Source organism: Branchiostoma lanceolatum, chromosome 11 (genome assembly GCF_035083965.1).
Source record: "Branchiostoma lanceolatum isolate klBraLanc5 chromosome 11, klBraLanc5.hap2, whole genome shotgun sequence".
Lineage (NCBI taxonomy): Eukaryota > Metazoa > Chordata > Leptocardii > Amphioxiformes > Branchiostomatidae > Branchiostoma > Branchiostoma lanceolatum.
The window spans coordinates 9,158,606-9,185,267 of record NC_089732.1 but is presented as its reverse complement, the minus strand read 5'-3'; the positions used below and the strand labels follow the sequence as shown (position 1 = coordinate 9,185,267).

Here is a 26,662-nt window from a genome sequence, read left to right as displayed (position 1 = left end):
AGTACAGGCAACACAGGCTAGGCAAAGCTGTGTACAAAAGCCCCATCAAGCGGTTGACAAACAAACTGCACGCAGGTCTCCCGCAATGTGCAGCGCCTTAGAAAAGGGAGCAGTAAATACATTCAGGACAAAGGATCAATTTGAACTGGAAATTCTATTTGAATGCACCATATTAGCAGAAGCTGACCAACACTTCTAAAGCACAATCCTTCAGCAAGACTCCAGAGGTGTGTGTGTGTGTGCTCCACTTCAAGACCTTTTAAGTTACAGCCTAAACCTTAAGATGATGGCAGAATCCTTCCTGATTTATCTCTAAGATGTCTGTTTGCTTCTTCCGAATAGATTCTTGACACAACACTGGTAACAGACCTGTTTTCTTGCTTTTTTCTTTATTCATGACAATGACTTATTGCTTTACTCCACAAAGTCAACTACAGAACATATGCACATACTCTAAACCCCTACAATATAGATAATACTAACAAATAATCCCCCTACCCAGCCTCTACAACTACAAATGTGTATATATATAGAACTGTTGAAGTTGACTTGTTGCAGCAGTGTTTAAGATTCAGTAGTGAACAGTTTTACTTTCTCCTAAGAGTCCTAAATTGCATCTTTGACTGTTGTAACAGCTTTCTAGTGACCAAATCAGTGGTTAATGTAAAGCAGTCAAGGGCCATTCATGCATGTGTATATGTAACAGTTATATCATAAGAATATCATGAACTGCATTGCAATCCTTCCTGTTATCTAACAACCTTGCTCTGCCATCCACATACTGACAACTTTGGGAGCTACAGTGAAGTACAAGATCTTTACTAGGATATCCTTGGTAGCCATGTAGGCTTTTTCTGTTTCTGAAAATACTGACGAATCATGATATCTCCTTTATAACACACTTACGTATGAACAGCATATTCCAGTGAGACAGATACATAATTGGTACTGCCTATGTAGATGTAAGTGAAACTTTGTAAGACAAAACTAACCAGCATGTCATCATTTTGTTTGGATATTCCTACCAGATTGAGATAGATGAAAATCTTGTGTACAGCTTTATGCTTAATCATATTGATTAGTAGTGTTCAATGTATAGTGCACAGTAGACAACTACAACCATATATGAATCAGATTTACAGCTTAATTGTAAGCTTAACAGTAAATGTTTAGACATTACATCACAACTATCTGGTGACTCAAAACCTTTTGCCTTAAATACACTTACACTTAAGTATTGTGGTGACTTTGTGATTTGTATGTTGATAAATAGTATTTATCACATCATTAGTGTGGTAACTTCATACTTCTTGCATCTTGTATATATCAATGACATCAAAGCAAAATGTGATGATGCTTTGCTTCTTGTGTAGGCAACTCAATTCTTCATGACATCATCAGATTGTTTGGTGACTCATCGCTTCCTGCCATGCCCGGGAGCGGGAGATGATACGCGTGACGAGGCGTGGGAAGAGCTCGGTGATTGGCCCTCATCCTCCTCGCCATCTGTCTGCTCCTGTGCACAAGAATTGATGATGTCATCAGATCATGCAGTTTGGAACACTCCAAATAATTACAGAGGGGCAAAGTACAGTTCTGTGTCTTGGAATATAAAATTTATATATGAAAATTAAAATGACTAATTTCTAAATATTGACTAACCTCCTCGCTGGGAGCTTGTTGTTGCTCGTTGGTGTCTGAGTCATCATCATCGCTAACGACCGCTTTCTTCGGTCGCCCAGGCTTCCTGCGCGGGCTCTTACCCTTGGACTGAAGGAACATGGTAGTGACAAACTTTACTCCAGTGTTCAAAACAAAGGGTGCCAGGTCTCTTTGGGCAACCAAGGTTTGTTTGAAGTAAACAGGTTGCCCCATGAGCACCCTAAGATCGCATCAAATTTCAGAATAAAATCAGGGTGTCTCACAAATTTAGCAACATTTCTATAACTGTCAGTAAGTAAAATCTGCCTGGTACACATAGTTTTTATACTACATGTATATTGCAAGTGGGAACATTGCATAGCCATGTACAACCTTAATTTGCTACTAAAGCCCCTGTCACACTTGTGCGTGTGGCCGTTGCGTGTGAGTTGCGCGTTGACATTTTTTCCGTGTGCCGCCGTGCGCACAATACGCATATCACAAGCATCTCGATCGATTTGTGTTTTATGTATGTCGGCATACGTACAATATGGTCTAGTAGGTATGATAGTTTGGGGTATTAACGAAATTACGCTAATACGCAAGTTATTCGTTATAAATAGTTTTCGATTATTTTGATAAATGTGTGAGGCACATCTAACATATGAATAACGAAATGTGAGTAACACATTCGTCAAAATAAGCTCAAGTGTGACAGGGCCCTTAGGTTGCTCAGTGTGCAGCCTTAGCTGAAGTAAAACACAACCTTAGAAACTCACCTTTCCTCTGCTCTCACCCTTTCCCACTCGAATCTTCATCTTTAGCGAGGAGCGAGCTGTAGGGAGAACAAATTTCAAATTCTCAAAAAGTGTCTTCTTAAACTCTCTCTTCTATAATATAAAACAATCCCAACTCCTGATTGGACCTTACACATACCACAAAAAATCACTCACATTTAAACTCCACTCCTTATACTTACCAAAGAACTCTGTGCAAGTCACTCACATTTTGAATCAAGGCTCTTACATGTACTTTAACCCAGGAGATTTGCACACTTCTTCCTTGACTTATTCTCCGAACCCGTAATACTGTAAATTCTGTATTCATATTTGTGGGGACTTAATTTCTTGGCAGAAGGGGAAAGGAGATTTTTGTGGTGTATGACTTTGCAGTTGAAACAACTCCGTAGTATAGCTGTATTACAATGGGGTGATGAATTTGTGGTGGAGAGGTCACCACAAAAACCATGAAAATAAAACCACCGCAAAGATTCACCGTATATCTTTCCCTCCCACTAATTTTCCGATTCATACTCCATAATCACAGCACCACAACAACCCCCAGCGCTCTTTCAGACCACATACCCAAACTCGCACCCCCTACCTTCTAACTAAGCCCCCCTTGTGGACAGACACCCCCCTACTTACATTCTGACTCTGACCCCTCCTCCTCATCCTCCTCGTCGCTGTCCTCCCCCTCGTGTTGCCCGGGCGACGGCAGGTCACCTGACTGCTCCAGCAGCTCGCGAGCGTTGGTGAACACCGACTGGAGCACGATGGAGTCCTCATAGATCTGGGGGAGGGGGGCGCACAGGTTAGAACTATACCTTTCTTTTCCTATCAACATGTATGGTGAACAATTACCATTGATGGTTTGACAAAGTCAATGGCTAAATAAAACAGGCTTTGAAGCTATACAGTACACAAAATCAGTGGCCAGTCAATGGCTTACATCTGCCTTCTAGCAAAACTGGTCTCTAGGCATTGACACACAATGATTCACTTCTAACATTGGACACATATCATTTGGAAAGACATTGACAAACAAACAAAAAATGGTAGGGGTATCTAAATATGGAAGAATATTTCTTAAGCTGTCTTTATGCAAAATTAAGCAGCAAAGTATAATTCTAATAGGATTAAAATCGGAGGATTGAATGTCTTCATCTCAGTCTCTCTGATTTAGTCAGAACTACCAAATGGGGATGGTCTATGTGATTTGGGATTCATGGTTAAAAAAACGAAGGATTTTGTTATACACAAACAACTCCGACTGTAAGGCTGTAGGTTGAAGAAAGGCCAAAGTTGTAGGTACAGTAATTAATTTGATCAGAAGTAGCAGAAATAGCCAGCATACCTGAGAGCCCTCCACGTTGTACAACTGTGCGTTCTTACACATCTGGATAATGTCCTTCTCGAGATCATCCAGGCAGCGGTACTTGTGGTTCTTAATACGGTCCTAAAAATGGTAAAAATGAAGAGGAAATTTACATCATTGTTCCGATACACCATGTAGGTTAGTCCAACTTTTTAGACATCACAATAGACTGGTCCCATGCCCCCTGCCTCAGTTAAAACACAGAAATGCAAGATATAAAAGAAGAAATGCACCAGACATGCAGCCATTTTCTTCAGATTGGTGGACAAGCCAGCAGGATCAGTCTATTTTGGGTTGACAAGACTACAAGTACAACTTGTAACTGTGTGTCTTGTTCTTTTATGAGATTGAATAAAGGCTCAAAAAGGCTATGGGACTACCTTTACAATGTATCAAGTTCAACAGTTTATCAGCTTCTCTCAGAACTGTTACTGACCCTGATCTTCTTGAGGTCAATAGGTTTCTTGATCATCTCATAGTAGTCTGACAGGTCACGGCGGGACGGCAAGCGGAAGAACGGTTCGCTGAGCTGGCGGCCGGCGCTGTCACCGTGGTACATGACCGTTTCGTACAGCTTCATCATCTGTTTGGTCAGCTTCGGGGGGTTCGGAGTCAGCTTCTCTGCAGGGGGTCGTCCGCGCCTCTTCTTCTTCTTCTCCCCCTCCTCTTCGATCTCTTCCACTCGTACCTTCCTCTTCCGTGTCTTCTTGTGCTTCTTTCGTTCCTCCATTTCATCCAGGTTGCCATCCTCGATGGCCTAGGTGCAGGAGAAACATACAGGTTACTACCTCTACGAAGGAGTTCAATCATCAGACATGTTTTCACCAGAGTCGTTCAGTTGGTTTGTGATACTTGTGCTACAAATGTACTCTTAAAGTTAAAGAGAGAAGTAACTGTTGTAAGTGGATTTTAAAGATTTAGAGGCAGATCTAGGAATAACAGCATCTCATTTATCTTTTGCAACTTTTATCAAATGAAAAATCCGCCATTATTTCTTCCTCAAAAGAAAATGCATGCAATGGATTAAACCCTAGCCCATCGGTGTTATGACAAAGGATCAATTCTCTATCTATCGTAAATGTTGTAACCACATTTATCATCGACCTTATTCAGAATCGCTGGATTTCCCACTCACCCTGAGCCACTCCCTCTCTGTCAGCTTGTCGCTGTAGTCCACCTCCTTGCGTGTCCGCGAGCCTCTCCCAAAGATCTTCTCCTCCTCCTCCTCGTAGGTGAGACGTTCCACCTCAGCCTCGTCCTTCACCAGCCAGGCCGGCAGCTCGTCTGTCTCCATCAGTCGAGGCTTACGGTTCGGATCACGCGCCTCGTTACGGCGCCGGTCCAGGTCCATCCGCTGTCACGGAAGGGAGAGTTTGTAGTCAGATACATGTACCTATCCAATCCTCTATACACTTCAGTAGAGTGAGAAGTATTTTCTACACACAATGTCATTGATGTTAAGACTCTTGATGCTAGTGTTAGACATTTTCTGGGTAGGGTTATCACGATTGTGAAAGACAAATGATTCTAGACTGTTGATGTGTAATTTTCTTTACCTTGGAATTGTTATATCTGTGTACCAGTCTTTGTGTATGTATGTATATATGAATGTACAAACCCTGGGGACTAAAGGGTATCTCAGTAAACTGCTACTACTACAAGCTATACCTGTGCTTCAATAGGAGAAATTCTCTGTAGATAACCACCAACTGTTCTTATGTACAGGTTAGGACCTTAGACATTCATAACTGTTCTCTTGTACCACTGTTTTGTTGAAAGATCAGTACTTTGAGCAGATAGTCCAATGGTTTTGTAGACAGCTCTATACTATGACTTCAACGTCCTGTCATGCAATTTCCAAAGGCATTTCTGACCAAGCCCTCTGATAAAGTGTACCGTTAGTTGTACAGCCCTAGCTGTATGTTATAATACTGCAGTCAAACCAATAAATAAAATGAAACACATACCTGGAACAGTTCGTACTCTTCCTCCAGTCGTGCGATCATCTGGTTGATGGTCTCGTCGTCTGGCACCTCGTCCTCGTCGAGCTGTCCCAGGTTATCGTGCTCCAGGATGGCCTGTAGGAACTGGCGCCGCTCCGAGCTGGTCGACTTCTGGTCGAACATGCCCGCCTGGATGACCTTCTCGTCTACGTTGAGCTTGAAGCGAGCCGCGGCGAGAATCTTCTCCTCTACAGAGTTGATGGTCATGAGTCTCAGCACGCGCACCTCTGACTTCTGTCCGATACGGTGGGCGCGATCTTGAGCTTGGAGATCCTGTGGACCAGCACATGTCTATCATTCATCTTAAAAACACTGATTACTTTTAAATTTTATAACAATTTATCACTTACCTCATACAATTCAAAGACTCTTGAGATTGGCCTCCAAAATCACACATTCTTTTCAGTATAAGAATTATCTTCCATTTTAAACATTCTTTCACATCAAAGCCATGATGTACATGCTAACACAACCTTTTCCATATCAGGTGATGAACCTTTGAATTCTCCTAAAATTTTCTAGCCTGAGTGTCATCCTGTTTCAGTTCCAGGCTCTACCTTCACCAAACAGTCTGAGATCGCTCCATTTGAAATCGTTTGGAATAATATATTCGTCCAAAAATCAGGACGAGCACGCTGATTGGCTCCTTTTATCAGAGCTCCACATGCTATCTCAGCAGGGATCACCCATCCCAGAACTGACCAAAGGATTTGTTTATTTATCTTAGATAGGCTGTAGTACCTGCTTTTTGGCAGATAGAAAGTGTTATCCTGACGATTTTACAAAGATTTTACAAAAAAACTACTTGGGATCTTTGTCTATACGTGTTTTGTACAACTTGGGATGTTTGTCTATCTATGACATATAATCAACTCCATGTTTTTGGTCATTTCTTTTGGCCATTACTGGTATGTGTGGTTTGTAATAAGATGTGGTCCCTACAGAGATACCATGTGGAGAAAGTCGTTAGGCTGAGTGACAAAGACTATTCCCACATGGAGATCTGATAGAAGGAACCAATCAGCATGCCCGTCCAGATTTCTGGACGAATACATTATTCCAAACGATTTCAAATGGAGCGATCTCAGACTGTTTGGTGAAGGTAGAGCCTGGAACTGAAACAGGATGACACTCAGGCTAAAAATTTTCTACTACTCCACAACAATCTTTACCATTCTTTCACATAAAAGCCATGATGTACGTATTAATTCTCTCTACTGCAACTCATCTTTCACCACATGAAAGGTTATCAATATTTGAATTCTCCCTACCTGATGTGGGTTCCAGTCGCTGTCGAAGATGACCACAGTGTCCGCAGCTTGCAGATTCAGACCGAGGCCGCCAGCACGCGTCGACAGCAGGAACAGGAAGTAGGGAGAATCCTTCTCGTTGAACAGGTGTAGCAGCTGGGAGCGGTCCTCCGACTTGGTGGTGCCGTCCAGACGCAGGTAACGCAAGCCTAGCAGGAGGGAAAGGAACTGCAACTGATATTTCTGCTTGAAGCTAGTGTGCTAAGCTGAAGGACAGTTATACTGGTTGACCAATTCTGATTCAGAGGGTTATTGAAAATGCTTTACATCAGAAAATGAAAAAAGGGATACACTCTCTATATTTCAGAAAGGAAAACAGGTGGTTGACAGTGTTTAGAAAATTGTTAAGAAAAATATCACATTTGGAGAATTGAGAAAGAAAGGAATCATTTGCAAAAGGATGCTAACACAATAGTAGCAAAGTGGTAGGTAAAAAAAGCAATCAGTAAAATACAAAATTTTCATGTGGATTTTCTATCACGATTAGCATGAGAAAGAAGAACAGTTCTGAAAAAAAGGCATTTTCCAGCACAGGGTAGATGAACAGCACAAGAAGACAAAGTGATTTCCCAACTAGTAACTGTGCAAATGATGATTTGAATGGTATTCTAGAGAGAATCTTATGTTCCAGAAGTTGGGTATAGAACTGACCCCTGTAGTTCAAGTAGTCCTCCAGGATGGTCATCAGCGAGGTCATCTGACAAAACAGCAGCACGCGGTGGTTCGTCGCGTGGAGCTTCGGCAGGATACGGTCAAGCAGCTCGAACTTCCCTCCCGAACGGTACAGGTCCGGGCTGGAAATAGATTTTCAATTTCATGTATTAAAATCTGACCAACTTTGTAGAAAATTTTTGGACGAGATACAAGGACAAAAGGTACAGTTTTTATGTGTATGGTGAATCATGTACTCTTTTTCGACAATGATCAGTACAACTCACCCATTCACAATGTTTGAGGAGGATCCAACATGCTCTGCATATGCTTCCTGTGGAAAAAATAAAAACAAAGTCAGAATTTGTAATTCAAATATCTCTTAGTAAAAATAGAAGCTTTAAAAGACAACAAACAGGAGGAAAGACGTGTGAAACTAAACTGTACAGTCAAAATCTAAGGTAAAGTATCTAACCTAAGTTTAGCTCAGTCTATATGTTGGAACATGAAGGGGTGGTTACAGATTTAGTGAAGTTTACCTCTATATGTTGGAACATGAAGGGGTGGTTATAGATTTAGTGAAGTTTACCTCTATATGTTGGAACATGAAGGGGTGGCTGCAGATTTAGTGAAGTTTACCTCTATATGATGGAACATGAAGGGGTGGTTACAGATTTAGTGGGATTTACCTCTATATGTTGGAACATGAAGGGGTGGCTGCAGATTTAGTGAAGTTTACCTCTATATGTTGGAACATGAAGGGGTGGTTACAGATTTATTGAAGTTTACCTCTATATGTTGGAACATGAAGGGGTGGTTGCAGATTTATTGAAGTTTACCTCTATATGTTGGAACATGAAGGGGTGGTTACAGATTTATTGAAGTTTACCTCTATATGTTGGAACATGAAGGGGTGGCTGCAGATTTAGTGAAGTTTACCTCTATATGTTGGAACATGAAGGGGTGGTTATAGATTTAGTGATGTTGGAACATGAAGGGGTGGTTGCAGATTTAGTGGGGTTTACCTCTATATGTTGGAACATGAAGGGGTGGTTGCAGATTTAGTGGGGTTTTAACTTTACCTCTATATGTTGGAACATGAAGGGGTGGTTACAGATTTATTGAAGTTTACCTCTATATGTTGGAACATGAAGGGGTGGTTGCAGATTTATTGAAGTTTACCTCTATATGTTGGAACATGAAGGGGTGGCTGCAGATTTAGTGAAGTTTACCTCTATATGTTGGAACATGAAGGGGTGGTTGCAGATTTATTGAAGTTTACCTCTATATGTTGGAACATGAAGGGGTGGTTACAGATTTAGTGAAGTTTACCTCTATATGTTGGAACATGAAGGGGTGGTTGCAGATTTATTGAAGTTTACCTCTATATGTTGGAACATAAAGGGGTGGTAACAGATTTAGTGAAGTTTACCTCTATATGTTGGAACATGAAGGGGTGGTTGCAGATTTAGTGAAGTTTACCTCTATATGTTGGAACATGAAGGGGTGGTTACAGATTTAGTGAAGTTTACCTCTATATGTTGGAACATGAAGGGGTGGTAACAGATTTAGTGAAGTTTACCTCTATATGTTGGAACATGAAGGGGTGGTTGCAGATTTAGTGAAGTATACCTCTATATGTTGGAACATGAAGGGGTGGTTACAGATTTAGTGAAGTTTACCTCTATATGTTGGAACATGAAGGGGTGGTTGCAGATCTTGCGGAGCTGCATGATGGTGTTCATCAGTGTCTTGGTTCCGCCGCGTCCCTTCTTATCCTTCTCGGACCCGTCCGTCAGCAGAACGCCCTTGGACTGCATGTGGCTGTACAGCAGACGCTGAAGCGCCGACATCTCGCACTTCACCACATACTCAACCTGAAACAAGAAAAAAATCCAGTCTTACAAAAATCAAGTATTAGGCTCACCCCTGAGGTGTCTCCAAAAAGCAATCACAGAGAGCATGCTAGCAGTGTCAAGAAAGTTTTTGTATCATGCACTTCGCTGGCTAAATAACTTTGGTAAAAATAAAATCTTGTGCAAGAGCATCTTACCTTATCGGGTAGCTGAGACTCCACCTCCTTCTTGAGACGTCTCAGAAGGAACGGCCGGAGCACCTTGTGGAGACGACGGATGATCAGGATTGTCTCTTCCTCGTTCAGTTCCACCTGGTCAAGAAAAGACAGATGAATTTCGACTTTTCTGCAAGATTTTTCCCATGTTTTCACATCAACTTTTAACAAATGACTATGGTCTTACAGCAAAGTGGTAAAGAAAAATATTAATTCTTGATCAAATACTTGATTGGAGGATATGCTAAGATGTACATGTACGTACCATCTGAAGTGTTATTGTAATCATACCATATGTGAGACTTTGTTGAAGATATAGCTCTTACCCTGAATTTCATGTTCTCTTGAGGTCCCATCATGATTTTCTTTACATTTTTACACCTTCTAACGATTCAATTTCAAAGGAATACTGCACAAGTTACTCCCTTCTAAAGAAGCTCGAACCTATGTGGTATAACTTGATTATGCATGGTATAAAAGAATGATCACAGAAACATTACCTTGTCCCCAGTGGCGGCAAATGGTGCGTTGAACCACTGTTCAAAGGTGGCGCAGCACTTGAAGATGGAGGGTAGGAGGAAGTTCAACAGGGCCCACAGCTCCGGCAACTTGTTCTGTACATAACCAGAAATATCTTAACCAGTGTTCTCGCTTCCATAGTCTGAGCATATGGCCCCCTATGCTGTGATTTGGACCCCCTATGCTGTCTTTCAACCACCTGGGGGTGTTTCTTTTTGAGGAGAATCCTGTGACCCTTCATGAATCTCAAAATGTTGGCTTAAGAATAATATCTAAGAGAACCCTGTTAATCATTCAGATCTCAGTAGAACTCTATATATGGAAATGTATCAGAAGTGGTCCTAAAGGTATAGTGAAATATTCTACAAATTTCTGTTTATGGTGATGTGGGATTGAAGATTCAAACTTCAGTGGTTCAATCTGATTTTTGCTGGCAAACTTTTGCAAAGCAGAGTGTCCACTGACAAGCAGGTCACTGTCAAAATGATACGGTGGGGGTTTGTGTAGGGGGGGGGTGCTTACCTGCAGGGGGGTCCCTGTCAACATGAGACGGTGGGGAGCCATGTAGTGAGTGTTGAGGATTTGTGTCAGCTTGCAGTGGTGGTTTTTCATCCGATGCCCCTCGTCTATGATCATGTACTTCCAACGGACCTTCAGGAAAAGAAATGGTGCTCCCTTTACAATCTATGTACTCCATCAGACACACAAGAAGACCAGCAGTATCTACATGCACCATATATCAATACCTGCATAACCTACAACTTGCGGGACACATAAGAAAGTGTAAAGAGCACACATGTGCACAGTGTACCATGTGCCTTCCAAGTTCATCATGTACATGTAGGGCAAAGGTTACTTATATCCACATACTACAGAAATACCTTGCTAAAGCTAGCTGTGAAAACTTTTTTCTTAGGAAATGTTGGCATTTTGGAGCTGAATGTTGAAGGAATGGCTTTCTATCTTTTTATTTTGTTGAAAAAACAACTTTTAGACATGTTTGGAGAATCATGCACAGTCCAAAAGTGTACCAGTTTGATGTGGTCATTTGTGTATAAAGGTCAACAGTCACCCAAATTTGTTTTCATGCCATTACAGATACTTTCTGCCGTACAGAATGTGCTAATCATGCACTAGATGGAAACTTTAGATGTTGGACAACCCTGTCAATTTCAATTTTTCATGGACTAAAACTCAGGTAGGTGACTTTTGGCTTCTTTCTCTTGTAGCAGTCCAATGTATAGGGTAGGAAAGCTTATACTAGTAGTTGACTTGTTTTCCATGTACTAATAAGGAAACATCCTTGTAACCTTTGAAATGTAACCGTGACCTCTGACCCACCTTTGCAAGGATGTTCTTGTCCTTCATGATGTACTCGTAGGTCGTGAGGAGGACGTTGAACTTTCCCCCTCGCAGCTGTGACATCAGCTGGCGCCGCATCTGGGGCGAGCCTTTGTACGGGATCTTCACGATCGCTGGCGCCCAGCGGTCCATCTCCAACATCCAGTTGGACAGAGTGCTTCAAAACAAATAAACAAGTGAACAAGCTGTTTCCTAGCTCCTCAAACTGTAGACACTACCTTCTGCATTTGTTGTGGGGAAAACAAAGGATCAATCTAATTTCAAAAGATGCCAAATAAATAGATTCTCTAAAATAAAGGTCTAGATATTTAGATACTGTGATATAAAGGCCCGGATATTGATACACTAACATTTAGGCCCAGATAAATAGATGCTCTAATATTAAGGCCCAGATATACAGATACTGTAATATAAAAGCTCAAATACATAGATACATAGATAATATAAAGGCATGAGGCATTTTACTGTACATTCAATGACATGTTAAAAGCAGTGACACACCATAATCAAATGTAACTCAATCATTGAAACAAAACTGCTGTTGTTCCAACGCTGAAGAGAACCACACGGTACTTACGAGAGCGGAACGATAATCAGGAAGGGCCCGTTGACGCGTTTCTTCTCCATGAGGTACGTGATGAGCGCGATGGTCTGGATGGTTTTCCCCAAACCCATTTCGTCGGCAAGAATACCGTTCAGGTTGTTGTTATACAGGGACACCAGCCACTCCAAACCCTTGACCTGGAGACAGAGATTTCAACATCGTTAATACTAGTAACTTCTACGTTTGGAAAAACACTTGTAGTCACTTTGCTCGTGTTGCCATCAGTCCCTGATAACCATTTTGATCTATTTTCAGCCAACAGTGTAATATAACTCTTTCTACAAAAGACAATTCTCAAGAACACTTTAAAAATGTTTGAAAAATTTACCGTAAAAGGCTTGAAGTTTGTGGGAATTTAATTTCAATGCAGGGAGCAAATGGAGTGGTCACTGTGGTTTTGAGTTCATGCTTGAACCAAAAAGAGTATCGCTACATTCACATAATAGAAACACTAGTTCTCATTCTGTGGTGAAGAGGTCACCGCAAGCATAAAACCTTTGCTATTAGTAGCCTAATCAACTACTACATAGTACATTGTATATAACTGGCATGCACTGAACAGCCTAAAGTTAGTTATACATGACAGATTTCTGACCTGGTACTCCTTGAGTTTTCCGTTGACGAGAAGGTTGGGTTGCTCGCGAACGGTTTCCCGCTGTGCGTGTGCCATGGAGTAGTACGTCTGATAGTCCATCTCCGTATCTCCCTTACTGTACTCATCATCTACCTCCATGGTGGCTTGTCTAAAAACAACATAAATGGAACCGACAACAGTATTGTTATTTTAGCAAGGAAAAGTGTATCTCTTATGATGTTATGGAATATATTTATAGAGCACTTTTTGTAAAAATATTAAACCTTACAGGGATTTCATAGAAAGTTTGTTTATGCGTAAATATCGTTAGTCCATAATATCTCTCATTGTACATGATATTGTTATATATAAAGATTCTAACTCGGATGTGTTAAAATGGTATTGCCAAAAAAATGTACTGATACTGGTTGCAAAACTGTCCATTTCGAAATAGATGTATGGCATATCAGCTTCAATCCCAAGTAACATCTTGACACTTTTCAAATATGAATGTTCTTTCAGATACTTGACATAAACAATATATTGCCTATAGTTCAGTAGTTTTGATTTAAGTGTCATGGCAGACACGGAAAAGCAATAAACCCCCCCCCCCCCAAAAAAAGCGCAACTGTCAAGGTCAAATGTAACAAAAGGTATACTTCAAGACCAAAATACATGAAACTCGTATGTCACAGACTGACACAGAGTTTTGGTAGTGAGCATACTTTTCCAGTACTTGTCAATCTTGGAAGAAGAATGCTTGTAATGTGCAGTTTTAAAGAAAGCTTTTGGGGGGAATGCCCTTGCTTGAAATGGAAAGAATCATTACAAAATCATAGATTAAAGTTCTTGGTTTTGGATCCAGAGCTTTTGAGAGCTTCCTCAAAAACTAACAATTTATCACTTATTGCTAAGCCAAGGCTAGTCAATGGAAAATGACAATGAACATACTCATGTAACGCTCTTCCTTATTCTGTTCATGAACTAAGGAACACTTGTATTTGCATTATCTTCTATAGGGAACGTCATCATAAAATTCACAAAATTGACACTTAAGAAGTTCCCAATTCAGACTCCATTTTAAAGTAAACCCTATTTTGTAGAATATGGAAAACTTCGAAGTCTCTACTTCTGAAAGAATCTGGTTAGTAAAGTGTCATAATGTATATCTGGACGACATTGCACATCCCCCACCACATCACGACAACAAATGATTTTCTACAGACGCATGCATAAGGGTGCTTTACTCACGCAAAGCTCCTAGTATTGAAGATTCCACATGGAAAGGAAGGAAAGTTGGTATGAAAAACATTTGGAATGTGCATCACACCTTGAATACAGTGATGCTACAATTTTCCATAGAAAAAAAAATCTTTTTGGGTATGAATGAGTACTAGAGCACCCATGAAAAGACTATAATTCCTCTGAAACATACCAAGACAATTATTTTGAAAAATCTACACACCAAGCAATGATATTGAAAAATCTATGCATCCAACAATCCTTTAAAAATCTATATACCTGACAATCCTCTTGAAAAATCTACACAGAACACTTGGTTTTGTTTCTTCTTGCTTACATAAACACAATACGTGTATATGCCTACTTCATCCTTACTTCAGTAACCATTCTTGCAAAATCAAAAAGCCAAAAAATCAGGTGCACATAAAGAATTTTGTGTGCACACCATTAAAAGTAGAATGTCAGTAAATGTATTTACAAACCCTACTGCCTCCCTTAAGAACTTCACCTGAAAGTCTGTTGCTAACTTCAAAATTTCAAACATGTATCAAACATCAAAGTACAACAAAAAGGTTATATTGCTTTTTTTTCTACCGGTACAATACTACTTATACCCTATAGCCTACAAAAATATCTGAGTGCACTGGTGCACCCACAGTGATAAGGTGCACAGCTCCAATTTTGGATGCACCCAATATTTCGAGCCCTGCTAGCTATGGCCTACAAAAACATCTAGGCGCACTGGTGTGCCTACAGTCCAAAACAAGGTGCACAGCTCCCATGTTTTGTGCACAAAGGTGAACATGGACCCAATATTTCGAGCCCTGCTATAGCCTACAAAAACATCTAGGTGTACTGGTGCACCCTCAGTCCAAAATTAGGCGCACAGCTACCATGTTGGGTCCACAAAAGTACACATGCACCCAGTATTTCAAGCCCAGCCATGTTAAAGCGTGCAATGACTAATAAACTTGAAAAACGCGCCACGAAACATGCTGTCCTTACGTGATGATATCCTTGTTCTTATCTTCCTCATCCATCCCGTCAGCGTTGCGATCCCGGTCCTTCTCGCTCGCATCCTTGCTGGAAGTCTGTGAATCTTCGTTGTCGTCCTCCTGTGAAAAACAGAACAATTACGCGCTGGTGTCACACAACACTCGGCCGCTGAGACATGTTCGTGGTACATCCTTTCCAAGCTGTGAAAACATGTACACGTGAGAAATATTCCCATGGGGCTCTATTCAAACTCACCCTTACAGAGGACAAACGTGCAGCATTCTATTATCAACTTGTTTCATGTCAACTGAAGGAACAAGCTTCCCCAGGGTTGCCCTAATAGGGCAAGTACATAAGGACATCCCCTTGCCTAACCAGCAATTGGGAATATGGCCTTGTTTAACCTTGTTCGCAATAATCAGTGTGAATTGAGAAATGTTCGCAGTAGTTTTGAGGTTTTTGTGGTGACCACCCACTGTGAACATCACAACGCGAACTTATGCTGTCTTCCATTGTTATTGCTTCTTTCACCTGCGAACTGCTAAATCACTTTACAGCATTTCTGTCAAGAAAGTTGGCAGGCTGGTGAAACCATAATAAACAAGAGACACCATTCATTGAAAGGTTTCCAAGACTTCTGTCAGACTTTTCTATTTTAAGAGCTATGTCTGCAAAACAGATTGACGATGTTACAGGTGAGAGTTGAGAACGAGTTTGTCTACCTTTTCGTCCCCGCTGTCATCTTCCTCAGAACTGTCGCTATCCTCTCGCGGAGCGACTTCGTACCTGCACAGTAAAGATGGATTTCATGAGGAGACAGGTATTTACTAAATCTATCTAAACTAAAGTTGAGTACAAAAATCATGGGCTAGAACACTATTTCAGATGCATATTTTCTTTCTACATGTCTTCAGACAAGCAGGTATCTTTAAAGTTTAATCACAGAGACAAGTGGGAATTAAGTTAAAAGGTGTGGTTACAGGTAAGAAAGAAAGTAAAAGTGATCTCGACCCAGTTTATCTCACCGAAGAACAAAACTTCCACTTGTCGTGATAGAGAAGACATATGCTAAGTACAGTACTTACAGGTTACAGGAAATTTGCAAAGCTCTTTTCGACAAGCATATTGAACAGTGGATCACAGCTTAAATGTCCCGTCCTAAGGACTTCAACCCTTTCCAGCAGTGTGAATGTTGGGTGAGTGACAACAGCCAACTCCCAACCTCTTGGTCCAGAGGCAAGGTTGCTAACCACTGAACTACACGCACTTCTTTGGAGTGAAGAGAGGGTTAAGTCATAATTACCCAGGGTTCATCTCTAGCCATGCCTCCAGTTGACTGGCCTTGGGAGCCTCGGCGCCGCTCAGGACACGCCCGGTTGCGGTCTCAATCACGTTGATGGTCAGGTCGCTGAACTGGCTGCTGTCGTCGACGTCCCCCTCACCCTCAGCACCTTCCTTCTTTTCCTACAGAAACATAATGCAGAATAGTTTGGTTTTACATGTAGCCATGGTTGTACATATATCAGGGCTCGAACACTTTTTTCTTTAGCCATGGTTGCACACAGGGCAACCAAGGTAAACAAATCAAGGCTCAAAATACTTTTTAGCCATGGTTATACTCTGGGAGTTACTCGTATCAGGGCTCAAATTTTTTTTTCTTCTTCAGCCATTGCACACAGGGCAATGTAAATACAAATGTATACAAATCAGAGCTCAAAATAGTGATGTCCTATATTATAATGTTCTTATGAACATGTACAAACATGTAATATATGTAACAACTTTCTGGAGTGTAAGGTTTCAAAGATTGATAACTGTTTATTTCACTCTGAAATTTTGTGTTGCTCACAAGTAAAAAAGACAGCAAAAAGATGCATTACCAAAATCTAAAGATGAAAGAATTTTCTTGAGACAATTTACCTTCTTTTTCTTCTTCTTGCTCTTCTCCCGTTTCTTCTTGGCGAGCTCCTCCTTGTGTTGCCTGACCAGCTGGGTCAGGTTCTTGATGTACTCGTCCGTCTGGGCCAGGAGGTACGCCAGACGCTTGTCCTTCTTCTTGTCAATCAGCATACGGTACCCCTCTTCATCTTCCATCTGTTAGGAGGGAGAGTTTATATCACAGTGAGTTTATAGGATGTCTTTCTGACCAGCTTATTGAAAACCTCTGATTTGCACACAAACACACACAGATGCACACAAACACACAGACACACGCACAGATGCACACACACACACACAGATGCACACACACATACACAACTAGTGGATCCTTCAAAACAAACACTATGCATGCCTGGACATTCTGAGAAATGTCTGTCCAATTCCTGGACTTCTTTCAAACTGCACACAATACTATACTATTAGGCTTGCCCAAGAGGTGTTGCCAAAATGTTGGCATGCACTTTACATCAAGGTAACCATACATGTAATTGTTTGTTTCCTACTTTATTCTTCTAATTGGTACAATGAGCCTCTAACACGAGAGACTTTTCCTCGGCACATTTCAAGTCCAAAATGGCTAGACCCTTTCCGATTATATAGGTCTCCCATAGCATGACTAGAAACAAACATGGCAACACCACTTCCCATCATACACCTCTCCTTTAGCATGATATGATGGGAAAGAAAAATAGCGGCAAAAACATGGCGCCACCCATATACGTCAACAAAAACAATACACGTTTTGCTATCTCAAACCTGTAATAATTGAGGAAAAGTTGGGAAAAAGAAAAAGTGATACAGACCATGAGGCGACGCATACGCTCCTTCTCAATGCGCTCCTGTTCTTTCTTCTGCTCACGCTCAGTGTTGGAGTGGTAGGTCATGATGGCCTTGGACAGCTTGGACGTCTTGGTGGACACGGTGCGGTGGTACTCCTTAAAGTCCTTCACGTGCTGCATGACGGAGTTCAGGTACTCCTGCGGGATGAAAGATAAGGTTGTCAAGACATGCGCTTTTAAAAATATAGAGACAAAATACTAAAAGTTAAGTACTTTAGCATAGCATAAATAGCACTCATTATTAAGGCTGTGTACCTAAACCCTGTACCTGTAAAATTACTTGGGTACGGGTCCGGACCTGAAATCAAGTGTACCTATGCCCAAACAAAATAAAGCGCTAGTGTACACCAGGTACACAGCTCTACTGATCAATAAGAAGTATTTGTATGGTACAACTGCTACAGTAGTGTATTAACCAGATACAGTATACACATAATGTGTGGTTGGCTCATGTTTAATCAGTCCAAAAGCAACAGTGTGTTTGAACAGACTAGGTATGTTGTAATATAGTAAAACCTATGTTTCCTTACCTGGTGTTTCTGTCGTCGCTTTCTTTCCTGTTCCATCTTCTGTTGCTTCTCCAGTTTCTCCGTGATGCGGGCCTCCCGCAGTCCCTGTCGCTTGCTGCGTTTGTACGCCTTGGAGTTCAGCGCGGTTTCCAGCGTGGTGTCGCGCCGCATGCAGCTAACCACGTCTGTACGCAACTGTACGGAAAAAAACCAAAACGTTTTGTTTGTAATAAAACAACAACACAAAAATCTTTCTGACAAACATTCAACCAGTCAAGTTGATGAAAGTTAGATATCCAGGTAATAAGACAGCTAGTCAACAGCTAGTCAACAAGGCATAAGTTTTTAATGAGAATTTATAACCAAGTATTACGCAATTCAGGGCATTTTTGCCCTTCAATGTGACTTTGAATGTTTTATGAATAGATAATTAACATTCGTCAGAAAACGAAAAAAAAGCACACATATGTTATTCTCAACATCAGGTATCAGGAAGGAACCATTTCCCAGTAGGGGTGTTCATACCTGTTTCTGGAAGTTGAGCAGACGCAGTGCCTTGAGTTCGATGGTCGCCTGAAGCTGCAAGTCCTCAGACATGTTCCCTGGCAGGTTAGACAGGTCCTGGACACGGTGGGAAATACGCTGCTGGATCCTACAGGAAAATAATAATTTGATTAAACACTGAGGTTCATAAGAACTTTCTGATTGGTCAACAACAGCGGGGTTAGAGATAACTACCTAAGATTTACAGAAACATATTTGAAATTGCATTGTGAACTGGTAAACTTAGCTGGAAGGATATAGGTTTAGTATCATTTTTGTATCACATATTGCAGAAAACAGAAATAATTTATGTTGAGCCCTTCAAACAGTACTCAAACTGTCTGACTAAATCATGCTTTGAATAGCCTTTCCACTGGTCAGGAGAGGAGGCCCAATCAGCCCAACATAGGCTACTTGCAACTGCAACTTTAATGTATAAAATCTGAATTTTGGCATTAGCTCACATTTATGGTAACTGCCCTACATACATATTTGGAAGATTTTTCACAACATTATTTATTGCTTGTGTTTGTGAGCTAAATAGTACATGGTTTATACATATGAAGACATTTCTCACTTCTACTAGTTCGAGACAATCGACCCTCACCTGTGCTCCCGTTCATTGAGAATCTCCACGGGGTCAACGCCCTGAGGTTTCCCCATGGGTGCCAGACGGGACTGGCGTGGCGGCAGCTGCATGACTGTTGGCACGTGCGACGCCTGCGATCCCGGCGACGGCTGCTGGGGGGCGCCGCCCTGACCTGGCACCGGCTGTCTCTGCTGTGGGGGCGGCTGCATTTTCATTGGCTGCTGCTGAGGGGTCATCGGCCCTGTGGGAGAAATTGAGAAATTCTATTGGCTAAAGCAACATGCACGACTAACAGTTAAGTCATCTGAATATCTGACAAGGATTTCTTGTTAACAAAAAATATCATCCTTTGATTATCATTTGGCTGTTGTTTTAATTGTTTGAGCCCTTGGAATTAAACAGACTATGGGAAGAAGGAATTTCTTGAATCATTTCTAATTTTCTCTTTGTTCCTTTAAGTTTAGCGCTTTTCCTGTTGCGTTCTACAGTTCATACAACAAAGTATGTGCATGGATGCGTTCAAAGCAGGGTGAGGGTTAAGCGTTTGAAGAATAGGGAATAGGGAAGTAGGAACAATGACTTTAGGGGGATTCAGCAATACCACCTACCCTTGGGCCCCCAGGGACCTGCATTTGGGACAGCACCTCCTGGAGGGGGGACAGGTGCTCCCCCCTGCATGGGCCCACCCGAGGGGGGCATACCCCCCTGCATGGGGTTGGGACTGCCCATTCCTAAGGAGTTGCAGAAACGGAATGCAAGCATAAAAACCAAGGATTCAACAAAAGCAGCATAACGTGAAAAGAAAAGCAGATACCCAAAGAAAGACACCAATGCAATGCAAGCATGACGGATCTGTGAGAAAGTTCTGTTGTCACATTAAACTATACACCGGCAAAAAAAGAATCTAATATGCAATAAAAAAAATGTTTGGTTGTTTGGCATAACTGGTAAACTGCCTCTAGGTACATCTGCTTAAATCAGGACAGTAAGGTTTGATCCATTCACACCGGGATGGACCCCTATTCTTCTTGATAAGTGTGGCGGGTTCTTTGATTATAACGTTTTCATCATTAACAAATTCATTATCAATCCCCGACTCAGCTAGCTCTTGTTGATAATATGAAAATGAATCTTACTATAGCAAAGACCCTATGAGACATTACAAGAAAACCTGAACCTGTTCTTAGAATCGGCTATCTATCTATTTACTTCAACTGTTTTCGACTGTCACAAATAATTTCATCAAGTTGGTAGAACATTGGGATATTGGAGCTTTCTTTTACACAATCAGGAATGTCTCTCACCTGCTTACGTTTTGATGCCTATCAGACACCTTCCTCAGAGCTTCTGACTGAAGTCAGCACTGCTTCTCGGTGACACTTTGGCTACATATGATATAGCGGTGGGAAGCAGCACTCCAGTCAGAAGCTTTGAGGAAGATGTCTGATAGGCATTGAAATGTAAGCAGTTGAGAGACATTCCTGGTTGTGTAAAAGAAAACTCCAATATGTTTTTGAGTGTGTTTGCATCTAAAGGTTCTTTTTCTACCCTTTCCACAGTTAAACAAACCTTGTGGCCTCTGGAACTGTCCCGGCATAGGGAACCTCTTCCCCTGCACTGCCAGGCTCAGGGACTCGGGCAGCGACTGGTTACGCGCCAGCAGCTTGTACGCCATGATCTGTGCTCGCAGCTGCTGGATCTGCGATGAGTTGAACGGCGAGGGGCGCGGAGGCCCGGGGGGTACCCCCTGGCTGGAGGGGGGATGTGGCTGCCCTTCCCCTGATGAGGGAGGGGGCTCAATCTGGTTGGGGCCATACCCTAGAGAGGAAAAAGAAGATAGTAAGTTTTCCAGGCAAGTTTGATGACAACAATGGCATCACTGACATGAGGCAAAGTCTTAGTTTTCATGGAAAATTTTGATGTTTTGAGTTTGAGTTTGACGAGTATGAACTATTCATTTTTGAAAGTACCTCTGAAAATCATCTCATAAATTACAATTTATAGGAAACTTGACACCAAGTTCCCATGAAAAAGGTATTAGGACTTTCTGAACTTGTTTTGGCCATGTGGAAAGTTTTCACCAGCTTCTATGTACATCATAAATTCATCCCCAAACAAACAACAAACCATGAGTGAATGAGAGAATCTGTGCTCACCCCCTGGATGATCTTGGCCGTCCATACCTGGTCCGGCTGGAGGGGGGCCCATGTTGGGCGGAGGGGGTCCACCCCCCTGTTGGGCTCGCTTGGCCATGGCCATGAGCTGGGCGTAGCGAGGGTCGTCAGTCATGCCCTTCTCCTGCATGGAGTCGAGTGCCTGGATAGACAGGAAGATAAAAATCAATGTCAAATCATGCCAAGAAATCATGCTTCAAATTACAGTGAAAAAAAACACTTAAGTTACAAGTTCTGCAAATAGTTTCACTTTCAGTTTATGCTACATGTATATTACCCCTTGGAATTGTGTTTGTTATACATGCATAAAAGTGTGGTAATGTAAGAGTGATGGTATGCCCAGGTTTTTAAGATACTGCTGCAAGAGATTTTATGGGGAGATTCATACATATCATAACTCACAGAAACAAAAATTGTGTTAGGAACAAGAATTTAACAACAAAACATGACGCTGTAAATGCTAAGACAACCACTCTATTCTATTTGAAATACTATGAAAGGATAACAAATTTGTATACTAAGGTCAGTCGTTCAAACATCGAATGTTTGAACTACTAGTACCACCACCAACGGCCATCATCCAAAGAGTCGCCATCTAGATTATGTGATTTTACCCTGGGAAGCCAGACCCTGTGTTTCGGCGCGATCACCCACCGCACGCGCACCCAAGCTTTCCGAGCCGACTCCCCCACTGGCCCCGACGATCCACCACGCCCCACTCTCCACTAGCCCCCAAGCTCCGCTAGCCGAACACGTGTGCGGTGGGTGATCGCGCCGAAACACAGGGTCTGGTTTCCCAGGGTGATTTTAGCCCTACTTAGTCTAAGAAGTAACCTACCTTGTGTAGTAGACTGATGTTTTCTGGGGTGTACCCCCCTGGGTACCCCACTGGCTGACCCTGCTGTGGTCCTGGCCCCTGAGGGGGGGTCGGTGGAGGGGGTAGAGTCTGCTGTTGGGGAGGGGTAGGACCTGGAGGGGGTGGGGTGCCCATAGGGTCGTCAGGCCCCGGCATTGCCATGTTGACCAGAGGCTGTTGTTGTTCTCTGCTCCAATCTGGTAAAGCGGGGGTAAAGTGTTTTAAAAATACCGCGCGTACGATTCAGATAAAGAACAAAACACACGGTTTTTGACCCAAACATTCAACCAACAGAAGACTCAGCGACATGAAAATGTGGAATGCTGTTAGAATTTCATAATCAACCAGACACCTTCTCTTACTGTGTCGCAAAGGCATACAACAGCATGTGATGAACTTTAATAGAAACGGAAAAAAAACATAATTTTCATGAATCTGTTGACATAAAAGCCCCCCCCCCCATCCAATGCAGAGATTCTTTGTTGTCGCACGGGTGTATTACATGTAATAATAAGCGTCCGGTGACTCTTATAACCCTAAAAATCCGTGCACAAGTAGCCCAAGTACCTTTCTTGATCATCAAACAAGGTATCACTGAACGAACGTCACTACGATCATAGAATTTGTCGAGCAAAAATTCACCTCAAACGAGTCAAAAGGTCCAACATGGCGCGACGCGTTAGCCAGACATGGCCGGCAGAATATTCGACGCGGGAAACTCTTATTTCGTGACCTTTTACACCATTTGTAGCACAAATTACGAATTGATATTCATACCTATACCTTTGGGTACAAACCACACTACGAGATATTATAGTGGAGTTGCTTACCTGTTAGAAATCTGCGATTTCGGTAAAGGAAACTGCGCCTTCTAGAAGAGGCAGGCGCCGATTAATCCACGGAAATTACCGACACTCAACGGAAATTACCGAAGGATGCCGATCATCAGCCGAGCGGGTACGAAGGTTACCGATGTTCCCGGCCCGGTGATTACGAATGTTGGCTATGCATACATTTTGGATGTCTACTCCTCTCTACAGTCACATTAATATGATAGAACTGTAGGTATAACAATGTTTGAAAGATACAACAATATTTGAAGATACATCATGCTCTCATTATCTATTGTGCCCTTTTTATCTGCCTCAGCTTCCAGCTAGCTCGACCACTGTATTACCTGTTCATTCAGATAATGCCAACTTGATTTTATTCAATTTTTTTTTACTAACATACACATAACTAAGTAATAGCTAATAAATTTGAAAGTTGAAAAGATGCCTGGGGTTTATTTTGATTTTGTGGCGCGTTGGTATAACTACTACTATAAGTGACTAGTCTCCTTGACCAGACCAAGGAGACCAGACTTATTACGCAGGCCACAGTTAGAGAGAATATTTGCCAGGGGAGTTTGACCATCATAGGGTTTTATTTGTTCTTCCACTTCGGAAGGGGAAATATTAACCTTCCCGTGGACTGACCCTCCTGGCCAATTATTTCCCTTTTTGCCTGAAGGCCTAGGCTAAATTAAACGTCGATCACGGGAGGTTAGACATCATGGAGATACTCAAACAATTTCGTAAACGGTCAGACGATATTCAGACGTCACAGCATCCACTGTATTTCGTCATTGATTGTAATCAAAATTTACTCCTTCTTCAGCCTAGTTCCATCCTTCGTTAATACGATGATCTGTCAACATTGATCTGTCCAGCACCTTAATTAATGTAGATTTTTCTTGTAATAAGTTGTAGATCATTTCATTAAAATTCTATCATGAAGATGCATGGACACATCTGCATGATTTGTAATTGATTCTTATGATTTTCTAAACATGTACTGTATTATCATAATGACTGTTGTATTCTCACTGCACGAAATGGCCTCATATCCCGGCGTATACGTACAGGGATTCCTCCGGAAATATTCCATTTCCCGGTGCGGATTCAGCGTATCCGTTAATTATATCGGATACGCTAAATCCGCACCGGGATATGGAATATTTCCGGAGGAATCCCTGTACGTATACGCCGGGATACGAGGCCATTTCGTGCAGTGTCTATTAATTGTAGTTACGTCAGATTAAGTCACACGTTGTAGTTGTACGTTAGTCTTGGGTCAGCCGTTACCATGTACCCAGTACAATGACTTGTTCCATTGCTAATAGATACGAATACGTGTATTCTTTAACTTATTTGACCGTCATATCTGTGACGCCTCCAAGGCTCCAACCCTAGCTGACTAGTTGCTTAACTTGTTTATGTGGCTAGTACGAACATTTTGTAAGTAAATACACCAAGAACTGCTAAACAAGGCGTGTCTCAATGACCCGTCGTGGCTCACAATACCGCCCGCGTGTTGTTTTATTCTCTATTTCATGTCGTATTGGTTACGCTATGGACCCTTCAGTTGTCTCGCCACACGAGCGCAGCTGACACAGTTTTTCAGACGACATGTCATCGAGACGAGATACTCAATGCTAAACATATATGAAACCATTCAGACTGTGCAGCACCAAAACGACCCAACGGCGGCCAGGCCGGCCACTGTTCGACAGGTTCTTCCCGCGCGAACAATGGCATCAGATAGAGTTGCTGTTGACTTTGCCTCTCCTGAAGAGCTCTCGTTGGGTACTTCGGTATCTTGTGTATGTATACTTCAATACCTAGTTGCCAAGCATTCGGGAGAAAATACAACTTCGCATTGCTTTGGAATCCCCCATAAAAGCCCTCCAATCTTTCTCTTGACCGTACGGTACGACGAAAACAGATTGACAACATTTGTCAAAGAATTTTAAAGAAACAGAGCGGCAATGGCTGACGAAAGAGCGCTAAACGGTCGGACGGAGGATGATGACAAAGTCACGGAGCAGTTGGGGAAGATGAGGACCACTAGCGGGCTCAGAAGACAGACGTCAGAATCGGAAATGGGGAAAAAAGGCGCCAAAGTCGTGCCGCCAGGGACCGCCGTCCTGCCCAACTACTTCGTCGCGATCAGAGTGACAAGCGACGAAGTACGAAAATGCGTGCGGGCGATACAAGATGCTGTTCTGGCACACGAACCCAACCTGGAGCCCGCCATCATCCCCCTGTCCCACCTTCACGTCACACTCCTGATGTTGCACCTGCGTGAGGGCCAAGTACAGGCCGCCAAGGAGGCGCTGAGACAGGCCAAGGCGCGCGTCACTCCACAGCTACTGCAACCCGTCCAGAAGCCTGGAGAGACCTCAAAACAAGCCGCCACGTCACCGAAAGAAGCTGGTGGCCGATTTCTGCTCCAGTTCAGCAAGGTGGCCATTCCCTTCGAGGGTCTGGGCACATTCGCAGACACAACAGTGTTTGCAAAAGTCGCAGAAGGCGGTCACCTGGCCACGCTCAAGCAGATAGCGGAGACAGTGCGCGCCTGCTTCGCGGAGAAGAGCCTCTACCCGACCGACGACAACAGCTTCCTGCCCCATCTGACCGTTATGAAGATCACGGACAACAACCAGGGGAAGCTGAAGAGCAGAGGCATCCAGAGGATCTCACCATCACTGTACGAGGGACTGCGGGAGAAGGAGTTGGGCAGTCAGTCTGTGGAAGGATTCCAGCTGTGCTCTTTAAGGAAGAAGAGACAAGCTGACGGGTACTTCCACGTGGAGGAACAGGTCAAGTTTGGGCCAGGAGGATAAGGGATCTTTTAGTCTATTTTTGGAATTTATTTTCATATCTTATTTTGTTTAGTTTCAAGGAAACAGCCTATAAGAACATGGGTTACAGATATATCGTTACAAACTCTCAACATCCAGAGTATATACACGATGCACCTCTAGAAAATAATTGTTTTTCCATAAAACTTTGAAATTTGTAATAATCACTGTGACGTTTACTAGAAAAGCTTGGTTCTAGGCATGATGTTACAGGGCTAACGATTGTCGTACGATGTAATGTAAGAAATTAAACTACCGACTACGACTGTGTTCCTACTTATAAAGGCTGCTTATGGTGTTATAGTTGCTCTATGGCCATCTGTGTAAACATAATGATAATAAAAAATGTACACACGAGTTTTGTATCATTTATCTTGTAGTTTCATATAACGGTTA

The 26,662-nt window shown here is 42.3% G+C and overlaps 2 protein-coding genes across 6 annotated transcripts; one reads left to right on the top strand and one right to left on the bottom strand.

Moving 5' to 3' along the window:
* Positions 1-372: 372 nt before the first annotated feature.
* LOC136444205 (transcription activator BRG1-like) lies at positions 373-23,522 on the bottom strand. 5 transcript variants are annotated; one of them, XM_066441709.1, is made up of 31 exons: positions 23,412-23,522; positions 22,564-22,778; positions 21,708-21,867; positions 21,121-21,369; positions 20,160-20,282; positions 19,570-19,792; positions 18,945-19,071; positions 18,441-18,614; positions 17,875-18,048; positions 17,051-17,224; positions 16,434-16,594; positions 15,853-15,916; positions 15,140-15,249; positions 12,914-13,061; positions 12,292-12,455; positions 11,694-11,871; positions 10,875-11,003; positions 10,334-10,447; positions 9,816-9,929; positions 9,445-9,639; positions 8,050-8,096; positions 7,763-7,905; positions 7,073-7,260; positions 5,766-6,074; positions 4,934-5,152; positions 4,235-4,555; positions 3,778-3,879; positions 3,069-3,213; positions 2,421-2,476; positions 1,663-1,770; positions 373-1,516 (listed from the first exon to the last, which is right to left on the bottom strand). In XM_066441709.1, the coding sequence occupies exons 2-31, from the start codon at positions 22,741-22,743 to the stop codon at positions 1,415-1,417; spliced, it is 4,701 nt and encodes a 1,566-aa protein (XP_066297806.1). In that variant the 5' UTR covers positions 22,744-22,778; positions 23,412-23,522; the 3' UTR covers positions 373-1,414. The 5 variants fall into 5 exon arrangements, with proteins under 5 accessions (XP_066297806.1, XP_066297807.1, XP_066297805.1 ...); XM_066441710.1 differs by lacking the exon at positions 23,412-23,522 and adding an exon at positions 23,224-23,243; XM_066441708.1 differs by lacking the exon at positions 23,412-23,522 and adding an exon at positions 23,149-23,176.
* A 1,868-nt stretch (positions 23,523-25,390) lies between these two features.
* LOC136445190 (A-kinase anchor protein 7-like) lies at positions 25,391-26,248 on the top strand. Its single transcript, XM_066443057.1, has one exon. It carries the CDS (start codon positions 25,391-25,393, stop codon positions 26,246-26,248), a length of 858 nt encoding a protein of 285 aa, XP_066299154.1.
* The last annotated feature ends 414 nt before the right edge of the window (positions 26,249-26,662 follow it).